General features: G+C 49.5%; 1 protein-coding gene across 1 annotated transcript in view; it reads right to left on the bottom strand.

Annotated features, from left to right (window-relative positions):
* The window catches only part of LOC124018097 (homeodomain-interacting protein kinase 3-like), a 92,745-nt gene that overhangs the window by 26,541 nt on the left and 53,946 nt on the right, over window positions 1-12,258 (bottom strand). The window contains 1 exon segment of the mRNA XM_046333367.1: window positions 10,569-10,692. Coding sequence (XP_046189323.1) covers window positions 10,569-10,692 — 124 coding nt within the window.

The following is a 12,258-nucleotide window of genomic DNA, read 5'->3' as shown; positions in this document are numbered from 1 at the left end:
ATTCTGTCTGTGTCTACCTACTGGGTGGTGGGATGATTCTGTCTGTGTCTACCTACTGGGTGGTGGGATGATTCTGTCTGTGTCTACCTACTGGGTGGTGGGATGATTCTGTCTGTGTCTACCTACTGGGTGGTGGGATGATTCTGTCTGTGTCTACCTACTGGGTGGTGGGATGATTCTGTCTGTGTCTACCTACTGGGTGGTGGGATGATTCTGTCTGTGTCTACCTACTGGGTGGTGGGATGATTCTGTCTGTGTCTACCTACTGGGTGGTGGGATGATTCTGTCTGTGTCTATCTACTGGGTGGTGGGATGATTCTGTCTGTGTCTACCTACTGGGTGGGTGGTGGGATGATTCTGTCTGTGTCTACCTACTGGGTGGTGGGATGATTCTGTCTGTGTCTACCTACTGGGTGGTGGGATGATTCTGTCTGTGTCTACCTACTGGGTGGTGGGATGATTCTGTCTGTGTCTACCTACTGGGTGGTGGGATGATTCTGTCTGTGTCTATCTACTGGGTGGTGGGATAAAGAACAGGGAGGTTTATGAGAACAGTTGTAGAGAGGCCTGTCTGACGTCAGTCACACCAAGGTGTCAGGGAAAACATCCATTAGAGGCTTAGTGCTGCCTTGGGGGCGAGAGGAGGGCAAGAGGAGGGCGAGAGGAGGGCGAGAGGAGGGCGAGAGGAGGGCGAGAGGAGGGCGAGAGGAGGGCGAGAGGAGGGCGAGAGGAGGGCGAGAGGAGGGCGAGAGGAGGGCGAGAGGAGGGCAAGAGGAGGGCAAGAGGAGGGCAAGAGGGGCGCGTCAGCATTCCACTGGGGTGGAGGAGTTGTGTTTGAGAAGGGCTAGGGGAGAGGAACGAGGGCTGTGTTGGCATTCTTGAGACTGCAGGGCACTAGCCCCTAAACTATCCTCTCTGGGACTCTGGGTCTTGGACAGGCTTAACCCTGCCTGTTTGGGCTCAAATTCAATGACTTCCAGCTTTCAAGGTTTCACCTACCATATCTTTTAAATAAGAAAATATCATCTAACCTCATATGGATCTAAATGCCAAAGCAGACGCACAGACAGAAAATCAATTATAGAGACGAGATGATATAAACATAAAGAGGTGTGTGTGTAGCTCCACTTAGTCACGTCAATACATCTAGGATTAACATCTTACCAATTCAAAAAAAATAAACTCTCAGTTGGATCCCTCAAGTGTCCTGTACACAGAGACAAGTCTTGACCTCTCCCTCTGAACCCACAACCAGCAGGCTACAACCATCACTAGTTAATAAAACACACTGTTCTTATCAGATGGCCTCTGGTGAACCCTGCCAGCATGAGCATGAGGACCCAAGGTCTGTATGTGTTTACAGTTATGTCCCTCTCAGCCATTCAGTGTTAAAGGTATTCTCTTCCTGTCTGCAAACCAGATGGAAATATGTCAAGTCTGACTTGGTAATGGGGAAGGAGGAAATATGTCAAGTCTGACTTGGTAATGGGGAAGGAGGAAATATGTAAAGTCTGACTTGGTAAATGGGGGAAGGACGAAATATGCCAAGTCTGACTTGGTAATGGGGAAGGACGAAATATGTCAAGTCTGACTTGGTAAATGGGGAAGGACGAAATATGTCAAGTCTGACTTGGTAAATGGGGAAGGACGAAATATGTCAAGTCTGACTTGGTAAATGGGGAAGGACGAAATATGTCAAGTCTGACTTGGTAAATGGGGAAGGACAAGTCTGACTTGGTAAATGGGGAAGGACGAAATATGTCAAGTCTGACTTGGTAAATGGGGAAGGACGAAATATGTCAAGTCTGACTTGGTAAATGGGGAAGGATTCAAGTCTGACTTGTAAATAAAGGGAAATATGTCAAGTCTGACTTGGTAAATGGGGAAGGACGAAATATGTCAAGTCTGACTTGGTAAATGGGGAAGGAGGAAATATGTCAAGTCTGACTTGGTAAATGGGGAAGGAGGAAATATGTCAAGTCTGACTTGGTAATGGGGAAGGAGGAAATATGTCAAGTCTGACTTGGTAATGGGGAAGGAGGAAATATGTCAAGTCTGACTTGGTAATGGGGAAGGAGGAAATATGTCAAGTCTGACTTGGTAATGGGGAAGGAGGAAATATGTCAAGTCTGACTTGGTAATGGGGAAGGAGGAAATATGTCAAGTCTGACTTGGTAATGGGGAAGGAGGACATGCAGTGTATTCGGAAAGCTCTCTTCGCATTTTTTTCCACCAAAGGAAAAACCAAATAATGGAATGTTTTCGCGAGTGTAATTACAGGCCTTGTCCTGTTTTTTCTGTTCTTTGTTTACTGCTGAGGAGTTTGGGCATTTGTGGTGTCCTCCACCGCACTTACAATGCTTTCAGGAAGCATTCAGTACCGGCACTTCTTACAATATGTGTTACGTTACAGCCTGATTCTAGCACTTGTCCTCATCAATCTATACACAATACTCCACAATGACAATGGAAAAACTGGATTTTAAAAATCTATTTAATATTTTTTTAACAGAAATAACTTATTTACATAAGTATTCAGACCCTTTGCTATAGGACTCGAAATTGAACTCCGGTGCATCCTGTTTCCATTGATCATCCTTGAGATGTCCACCTGTGGTAAATTCACTTGATTGGACATGATTTGGAAAGACACACACATCCATATCAGTACTCACAGTTGACAGTGCATGTCAGAGCAAAACCCAAGCCAAGAGATGGAAGGAATTGTCTGTAGAGCTCAGAGACAGGATTGTGTCGAGGCACAAATCTGGGGAAGGGTACCAAAAAAATGTCTGCAGCATTGAAGATCCTCAAGAACACAGTGGCCTCCCATCATTCTTAAATGTAAGAAGTTTGGAACCACCAAGACCCTTCCTAGAGCTGGCCTCCCAGCCAAACTGAGCAATCAGGGGAGAAGGGCCTTGGTCAGGGAGGTGACCAAGAACCCGATGGTCACTTACAGAGCTCCAGAGTTCCTCTTTGGAGATGGAAGAACCTTTCAGAAGTACAAACATCTGCAGCACTCCACCAATCAGGCCTTTATGGTAAAGTGGCCAGACGGAAGCAACTCCTTAGTAAAAAAGGCACATGACAGCCCGCTTTGGGGTTTGCCATGAGAAACAAGATTCCCTGGTCTGATGAAACCAAGATTGAACTCTTTGGTCTGAAATCCAAGAGCCACGTCTGGAGGAAACCAATCACTGCTCATCATCTGGCCAATACCATCCTTACGGTGAAGCATGGTGGTGTCAGCATCATGCTGTGGGGATGTTTTTCAGCGGCAGAGAATGAAAGACTAGTTAGGATCGAGGGAAAGATGGAGTAAAGCACAGAAAGATCCTGAAAACCTGCTCCAGAGTGCTCAGAACCTCAGACTGGGGTGAAGGTTCACATTCCAACAGAAAAACAACCATAAGCACACAGCCAAGACAGCGCAGAAGTGGCTTCGAGACATGTCTCTGAAAGTCCTTGAGTGGCCCCAGCCAGAGCCCGGATTTGAACCCAATTGAACATCCCTGGAGAGACCTGAAAAAGCTGTGCAGCGATGCTTCCCATCCAACATGACAGAGCTTGAGAGGATCTACAGAGAAGAATGGAAGAAACTCCCCAAATACAGGTGTGCCAAGCTTGTAGCGTCATACCCAAGAAGACTTGAGGCTGTAATAGCTGCCAAAGAAGGTGCTTCAACAAAGTACTGAGTAAAGGGTCTGAATACTTAAGTAAATGTGATATTTCAGTTTGTAATTTTTTTGTACATTTGAGAAATATTCAAAAACCTGTTTTTGCTTTGTCATTATGGGGTATTGTGTGTAGATTGATGAGGGAGGGGGAAAAACAATTTCATCCATTTTAGAATATGGCTGTAACTTAACAACATGTGGAAAAAGTCAAGGGGTCTGAACACTTTCTGAATGCACTGTATGTCAAGTGTGACTTGGTAATGGAGAAGGGATGAAATATGTCAGAACATCTGAGACAAATGCCAGAGAAATGAAGAAAAACAGGATGTGTACCCAGGTTCACATCCAGTGTGTTTGTGTGTGCAGTTGATGTGCGTGTATGTACATGTGTGGGAGGGAGGGATGGTGGTAGAGCAGAGACGAAGGAGTGGTCTCATTGCCATTCCTCGTGCTGACATCATGGTGTTACCATCTTCCTATGAAGACTTGACATTAACATGTAGTGTCTGCAGCAGTACACCTCACCCACTGTGGCCTTAAAACAGCTCTTCATAAAACACTGCTGCCTCAGTGTCACACTCTCTTTCTCACACTCCCTCTATTGCGCGCCCTCCTCCTCTCCCTCAATTGCGCGCCCTCCTCCTCTCCCTCAATTGCGCGCCCTCCTCCTCCCCCTCCCTCACTTGCGCGCCCTCCTCCTCTCCCTCAATTGCGCGCCCTCCTCCTCTCCCTCTATTGCGCGCCCTCCTCCTCTCCCTCTATTGCGCGCCCTCCTCCTCTCCCTCTATTGCGCGCCCTCCTCCTCTCCCTCTATTGCGCGCCCTCCTCTCCCTCTATTGCCCATCCCCCCTCCTCTCTCTCCCGCCCTCATCTCTCCTCTATTGCGCGCCCTCCTCCTCTCCCCTATTGCGCGCCCTCCTCTCCCTCTATTGCCCGCCCTCCTCTCTATTGCCCGCCCTCCTCCTCTCCCTCATTGCGCGCCCTCCTCCTCTCCCTCTATTGCCTCCTCCTCTCCCTCCGCCCTCCTCCTCTCCCTCATCTCTCTCCCCCTATTGCCCCCCTCCTCTCTCTATCCCCTATTGCCGCCCTCATCTCTCTATTGCCCGCCCTCCCCTATTGCGCGCCCTCATTGCCCCCTCATCTCTCTCCTCTCTCTCTATTGCCCGCCCTCATCTCTATTGCCCGCCCTCTCTATTGCCCGCCCTCATCTCCTGCCCGCCCTCATCTCTCTATTGCCCTCCCCTCATCTCTCCCTCATCTCTCTATTGCCCGCCCGCCCTCCTCCTCATCTCTCTATTGCCCGCCCTCCTCCTCATCTCTCTATTGCCCGCCCTCCTCCTCCTCATCTCTCTATTGCCCGCCCTCCTCCTCCTCATCTCTCTATTGCCCGCCCTCCTCCTCCTCATCTCTCTATTGCCCGCCCTCCTCCTCCTCATCTCTCTATTGCCCGCCCTCATCTCTCTATTGCCCGCCCTCCTCCTCATCTCTCTATTGCCCGCCCTCCTCCTCATCTCTATTGCCCGCCCTCCTCCTCATCTCTCTATTGCCCGCCCTCCTCCTCATCTCTCTATTGCCCGCCCTCCTCCTCATCTCTCTATTGCCCGCCCTCCTCCTCATCTCTCTATTGCCCGCCCCCTCCTCCTCATCTCTATTGCCCGCCCTCCTCCTCATCTCTCTATTGCCCGCCCTCCTCCTCCTCATCTCTCTATTGCCCGCCCTCCTCCTCATCTCTCTATTGCCCGCCCTCCTCCTCATCTCTCTATTGCCCGCCCTCCTCCTCATCTCTCTATTGCACGCCCTCCTCCTCATCTCTCTATTGCACGCCCTCCTCCTCATCTCTCTATTGCACGCCCTCCTCCTCATCTCTCTATTGGACCGCCCTCCTCCTTTCTCTGGACCGCCCTCCTCCTCATCCTCTCCTCCTCCTCATCTCTCTAAACCGCCCCCCCCTCCTCATCTCTCTACAATACCGCCTCATCTCTCTATTGACCGCCCTCCTCATCTCTCTATTACCGCCCTCCTCCTCATCTCTCCTCCTCCTCATCTCTCTATTGCCCCTCCTCCTCATCTCTCTATTGAGGGACCCCTCCTCCTCATCTCTCTATTGCACGCCCTCCTCCTCATCTCTCTATTGCACGCCCTCCTCCTCATCTCGCTATGCCCGCCCTCCTCCTCATGTGCGAGTGCATGTGTATGTGCATGTCTACGTGCGAGTGAGAAGAATTCCTCTCTGAAGGGAAAAACGTATTTTCCTGGAAGGTGTTTCACTGCAGCCTTCCTAGGACGAAAACAACCCACCATACAAAACCATCCCTGCAGTACAATACAGACAGAGAGAAAGGTAGAGAGAGAAAGAGGGAGAGAGAGAGAGAGGGAGAGAGAGAGCGAGGTAGAGAGAGGTAGAGAGAGAGAGCGAGGTAGAGAGAGAGGTAGAGAGAGAAAGAGGGAGAGAGAGAGGTAGAGAGAGAAAGAGGGAGAGAGAGAGGTAGAGAGAGAACGGGGAGAGAGAGAGAGGGAGAGAGGAGAGAGAGAGAGAGAGAGAGAGAGAGAGAGTAGAGAGAGAGAGAGAGAGAGAGAGAGAGAGAGTAGAGAGAGAGAGAAAGAGGTAGAGAGAGAGAGAAAGAGGTAGAGAGAGAGAGAAAGAGGTAGAGAGAGAGAGAAAGAGGTAGAGAGAGAGAGAAAGAGGTAGAGAGAGAGAGAAAGAGGTAGAGAGAGAGAGAAAGAGGTAGAGAGAGAGAGAAAGAGGTAGAGAGAGAAAGAGAAAGAGGTAGAGAGAGAAAGAGGTAGAGAGACGTATAGAGAGGGGTATAGAGATAAAGAGGTAGAGAGAGCGGTAGAGAGAGGTATAGAGAGAGGTATAGAGAGAAAGAGGGAGAGAGAGAAAGAGGGAGAGAGAGAAAGAGGGAGAAAGAGAAAGGTAGAGAGAGAGAAAGAGGGAGAGAGAGGTAGAGAGAGAGAAAGGTAGAGAAAGAGGGAGCTGATTGGGGACACTACCAGGGTCCTATCCTATAGCGCCATATATATCACGGTTGTTGAAACATTGCCCAAATGTTGAAAGAAGGTTCGACGTGGCTGAGAGGTGAGAGAAGGAGGAAGAGGCAAGGAGTAGGGTTATAAATACATTCTGCTGTGTGGGATGGAACTAGACCCCATGCTGGGAGTGAGGGGTGATGGCAGCCCCTTTGGCTCCAGTCATCTTGCCCCCGTGGCCCATGGTGACACTCTACACCCTGGGGGGGGGTTAGTGTCGAAGGGCATGGATTAAAGTACACCTGTTAATGTCCATGTGAACACCCACAGGGCATGGGCATGATAACTGACTGAGGGGCGTACACTAGAAGATAGCTGGCCAGAGAGAGAGAGAGACTGTAGGTCAGTGGCGGTAGTACCGTAGTGGTAGGTCAGTGGCGTCCGTAACGTAGCGGTAGGTCAGTGGCGTCCGTAACGTAGCGGTAGGTCAGTGGCGTCAGTAACGTAGCGGTAGGTCAGTGGCGTCAGTAACGTAGCGGTAGGTCAGTGGCGTCAGTAACGTAGCGGTAGGTCAGTGGCGTCAGTAACGTAGCGGTAGGTCAGTGGCGTCAGTAACGTAGCGGTAGGTCAGTGGCGATCGTAACTGTGGTAGGTCAGTGGCGTCAGTAACGTAGCGGTAGGTCAGTGGCGTCAGTAACGTAGCGGTAGGTCAGTGGCGTCAGTAACGTAGCGGTAGGTCAGTGGCGTCAGTAACGTAGCGTAACGTAGCGGTAGGTCAGTGGCGTCAGTAACGTAGCGGTAGGTCAGTGGCAGTAACAGTGGTAGGTCAGTGGCGTCAGTAACGTAGCGGTAGGTCAGTGGCGATCGTAACTGTGGTAGGTCAGTGGCGGTAGTAACGTAGCGGTAGGTCAGTGGCGTCAGTAACGTAGTGGTAGGTCAGTGGCGATCGTAACTGTGGTAGGTCAGTGGCGGTAGTAACGTAGCGGTAGGTCAGTGGCGTCAGTAACGTAGCGGTAGGTCAGTGGCGTCAGTAACGTAGCGGTAGGTCAGTGGCGTCAGTAACGTAGCGGTAGGTCAGTGGCGTCAGTAAAGCAGCGGTAGGTCAGTGGCGTCAGTAACGTAGTGGTAGGTCAGTGGCGTCAGTAGCGGTAGGTCAGTGGCGTCAGTAACGTAGCGGTAGGTCAGTGGCGTCAGTAACGTAGCGGTAGGTCAGTGGCGTCAGTAACGTAGCGGTAGGTCAGTGGCGTCAGTAACGTAGCGGTAGGTCAGTGGCGTCAGTAACGTAGCGGTAGGTCAGTGGCGTTCGTAAGAGCGGTTGGTCAGTGGCGTTCGTAACAGCATTTGGTCAGTGGCGGTAGTAACATAGTGGTATAGTGATACAACGATGGAGAAATCTAATAAGAACAGACCCAACTACTCCCACCATGAATCCCCTTTTTCAATCCTCTCTTATTTAGTGCTCTCCCTTTATCTATCATTTTTCTGTGTATCTCCTCCCTGCTCCTTGGCTTCACACTCCGTATCTCCTCCCTGCTTCTTGGCTTCACACTCCGTATCTCCTCCCTGCTCCTTGGCTTCACACTCCGTATCTCCTCCCTGCTCCTTGGCTTCACATCTCCTCCCTGCTCCTTGGCTTCTCCGTATCTCCTCCCTGCTCCTTGGCTTCACACTCCGTATCTCCTCCTTGCTCCTGGCTTCACACTCCGTATCTCCTCCCTGCTCCTTGGCTTCACACTCCGTATCTCCTCCCTGCTCCTTGGCTTCACACTCCGTATCTCCTCCCTGCTCCTTGGCTTCACACTCCGTATCTCCTCCCTGCTCCTTGGCTTCACACTCCGTATCTCCTCCCTGCTCCTTGGCTTCACACTCCGTATCTCCTCCCTGCTCCTTGGCTTCACACTCCGTATCTCCTCCCTGCTCCTTGGCTTCACACTCTGTATCTCCTCCCTGCTCCTTGGCTTCACACTCTGTATCTCCTTCTTTCCTCTAATCTCTTCGAGAGGCTTTCGGTCAGGCCTCCGGCACCAGCGGTCAGGCCTCCGGCACCAGCGGTCAGGCCTCCGGCACCAGCGGTCAGGCCTCCGGCACCAGCGGTCAGGCCTCCGGCACCAGCGGTCAGGCCTGTCGTTGGTTCACTCCCTAGGAGAGGCTCCACCAAGGTTCTGTCTGTGTAATGCAGCTTTGGGACATTGTGATCTGCCCCTATAAAAACAGATGAATTACATTTAGTGCTGCCGTGCTCAAGTCAAATCTCTTCGGGAGGTGTTGAGTTATCCCTCCTGCCTCTGGGCCGGAGCAGAAAGCGTGAAAAATGATGCTGGGAAGTAAAAATACTTTGGCGAGGACACAGTCCGTCTGCAGAGGGGGCTCAGGGGGTGTACTGCAGGGTAATGTATAGGAAAGGTTGGGGCTGGACTGAAAGGCTTGCTGTGGATGGGTCTCCAGGGCGGGGGAAAGCCGTTCAACGTAAGCCCCAGACTCATTTAACTCTGGGCAGCTGCTGTTCAGGGCTCCGCTGGGGGGGATCCATCACCTCCAGCCTGCTATGCCATCAGTCATTGGGAGAGACCATCCACACCTCCGCCCTGCCACTGGCACATGCACAGGGGAGCCCTCCCCCGCCGGAGGTGGCCAGGAAATACGGCACTAATCTGGGCCTGTCGCTGCCTGTCACTCCCCTCCTCCGTCTCTCACTCTTCTCTACCCTCTCAATTCATTCCCACACACTATGTTAATTTATTTCTTCATCAATATTTCCTCTTCCAAACTCGCTCTCCCTTTCTAAATCTCCCCCTGCTGCCTCAAGCAGTCCCAGTACAGTATATTATCCTTTATCTCCTTCTCCTCCCCTCTCCCTTCCATTCCTCGTTTCCAGTGCCTCCCCCTCCCTTTTCCACAGGTCACTGCAGGATTCAGCCCGATCATCCTGAGAACCCAGCAGGAGTAAAGCGTTAATAACAGGGCTACGGAGGAGTGGGAGGTCTGAGTCCATGTCCTAATACAAGCAATCACCTCATAGCATCAACACACACTGTTAGAGTACAGTGGGAAGGGCTAGACAGACTTCACTCAGCTAGAGAGAACAAATGCCAGAGGAAAGTGGAGAGGAGGAGATGGAGGAGGACAGTAGACTAAAAAGAGCGTGCGTGAGCGAGTGAGAAGAAAAAGGAAGGAGGAGATAAAGGAACTTCAAGGAGAGGAGGAGAAATTAACTTCAAGGAGAAGGAGGAGAAATTAACTTCAAGGAGAAGGAGGAGAAATTAACTTCAAGGAGAAGGAGGAGAAATTAACTTCAAGGAGAAGGAGGAGAAATTAACTTCAAGGAGAAGGAGGAGAAATTAACTTCAAGGAGAAGGAGGAGAAATTAACTTCGAGGAGAAATTAACTTCAAGGAGAAGGAGGAGAAATTAACTTCAAGGAGAAGGAGGAGAAATTAACTTCAAGGAGAAGGAGGAGAAATTAACTTCGAGGAGAAATTAACTTCGAGGAGAAATTAACTTCGAGGAGAAATTAACTTCGAGGAGAAATTAACTTCGAGGAGAAATTAACTTCGAGGAGAAATTAACTTCGAGGAGAAATTAACTTCAAGGAGAAGGAGGAGAAATTAACTTCAAGGAGAAGGAGGAGAAATTAACTTCAAGGAGAAGGAGGAGAAATTAACTTCGAGGAGAAATTAACTTCAAGGAGTAGGATGAGATAAAGGAACTTCAAGGAGAAGGAGGAGATAAAGGAACTTCAAGGAGAAGGAGGAGATAAAGGAACTTCAAGGAGGAGCGAATGAGAAGATGTGAAGGGAATAGCAGGAGGAAAAGGAAGAAGAGGGAGGAGGTCTACAGTTCTTAAGATCTGGACCAGTGAGCCTCAGAGGAGGGTGTACAGTAATGTAACAATACACTTCTTTATAACAGGCGTATTTACCTGGTCATACTCCAGGGCCCCTGGGTAGAGGGGCCAGCCCAGGAAGAGCTCAGCGATCACACAGCCCAGGGACCACATGTCGATAGCTTCACAGAAGGGCAGGCCCAGGATGATCTCTGGAGCCCTGGAAGGAGAGAAACACAAAGTGGTTAGCTACACTCATACACTGACTCCACATAACCCAGTTTGAACTGACTATTTGAGAAGGGGATCGAGTCCAAACATGCCTTCAAGCACAATTACATTTCTAGTCAGTCGTATCTTGATAAAGCTGAGACGGCAGAAACACAAGACGCCAAAGCTAAAATACAGCAGTCTCGTTCGTGTGTGTCACCTTGCCAAGTGACCCATGTACCAATACTGATCAAATAAAATGTTATTGGTCACATACACATGGTTAGCAGATGTTAACGCAAGTGTAGCAAAATGCTGGTGCTTCTAGTTCTGACTATGTAGTAATATCTAACAAATTTACTACCTTATACACACAATTAGACAAATGTAAAGGGATGAATAGAATATGTACATGTAAATATATGGATGAGCGATGGCCTGCGGCATAGGCAAGATGCAGTAGATGGTATAGAATATAGTATATACATATGAGATGAGTAATATTCTTAAAGTGGGGTTATTTAAAGTGACTAGTGATACCTAAATTAAGTCCAATTAATTTGAGTGGCCAGAAATTTGAGTCTGTATGTTGGCAGCAGCCTCTCTATGTTAGTGGTGGCTGTTTAACAGTCTGATGGATGGAAAGCAATCTTGAAGCGTGGAATCCGATTGGTCAGACCAGCGTTGTATTGACCCGAGCACGGGCGTTTCCTCGTTTAGTTTCTGTCTATAGGCTGGGAGCAACAAAACATATTCATGGTCAGATTTGCCAAAGGACGGGCGCTGGAGGGCTTTATATGCATCACGGAAGTTCGAGTAGTAATGATACAGAATTCTGCCAGCACGTGTTGGGCATTCAATATGCTGATAGAATTTAGGGAGTATTGATCTTAGGTTAGCTTTGTTAAAATCCCCAGCTACAATAAATGCAGCCTCAGGATGTATGGTTTCCAGTTCACATAGAGTCCAGTGAAGTTCTTTCAGGGCCGACGAGGGATCTGCTTGGGAGGGACATTCACGGCTGTGACTATAATCAAAGAGAATTCTCTTGGAAGATAATGCGGTCGGCATTAGATGGTAAGGAATTCTAGGTCAGGTGAGCAAAGGGACTTGAGTTCCTTTTTACCAGAGAGATGTTTGTCGGCGCAACGCGTGAAGAAACCGGGTAGCTGTACCAACTCTGACAACGTATCCCGAGTGAGCCAGGTTTCTGTGAAACAGAGAATGTTACAATCTCTGATGTCTCTTTGGAAGGTAACTCGTGCCCTAATTTCATCCACCTTGTTGTCTAGAGATTGGACATTGGCGAGTAATATGCTTGGAAGTGGTGGATGGTGTGCTCGCCTTCTGAGTCTGACCAGTATGCCGCTCCGTCTGACACCCCTGCGGCGACCGCGTTGTTTTGGGTCGGCCTCTGGGATAAGATCACATGTCCAGGGTGGAGTTCTGAACAAAGGATCTGCTTCGGGAAAGTCATATTCCTGGTATTACTTTTATATCCAACAGTTTTTCCCGGCCATATGTAATAACACTTGAGATTTTCTGGGCTAACAATGTAAGAATACATTAAAAAATA

Source organism: Oncorhynchus gorbuscha, unplaced genomic scaffold (assembly GCF_021184085.1).
Source record: "Oncorhynchus gorbuscha isolate QuinsamMale2020 ecotype Even-year unplaced genomic scaffold, OgorEven_v1.0 Un_scaffold_390, whole genome shotgun sequence".
Classification (NCBI taxonomy): Eukaryota; Metazoa; Chordata; class Actinopteri; order Salmoniformes; family Salmonidae; genus Oncorhynchus; species Oncorhynchus gorbuscha.
The sequence above is the reverse complement of the archived record's forward strand: the minus strand, read 5'-3'. Positions and strand labels throughout refer to the sequence as shown.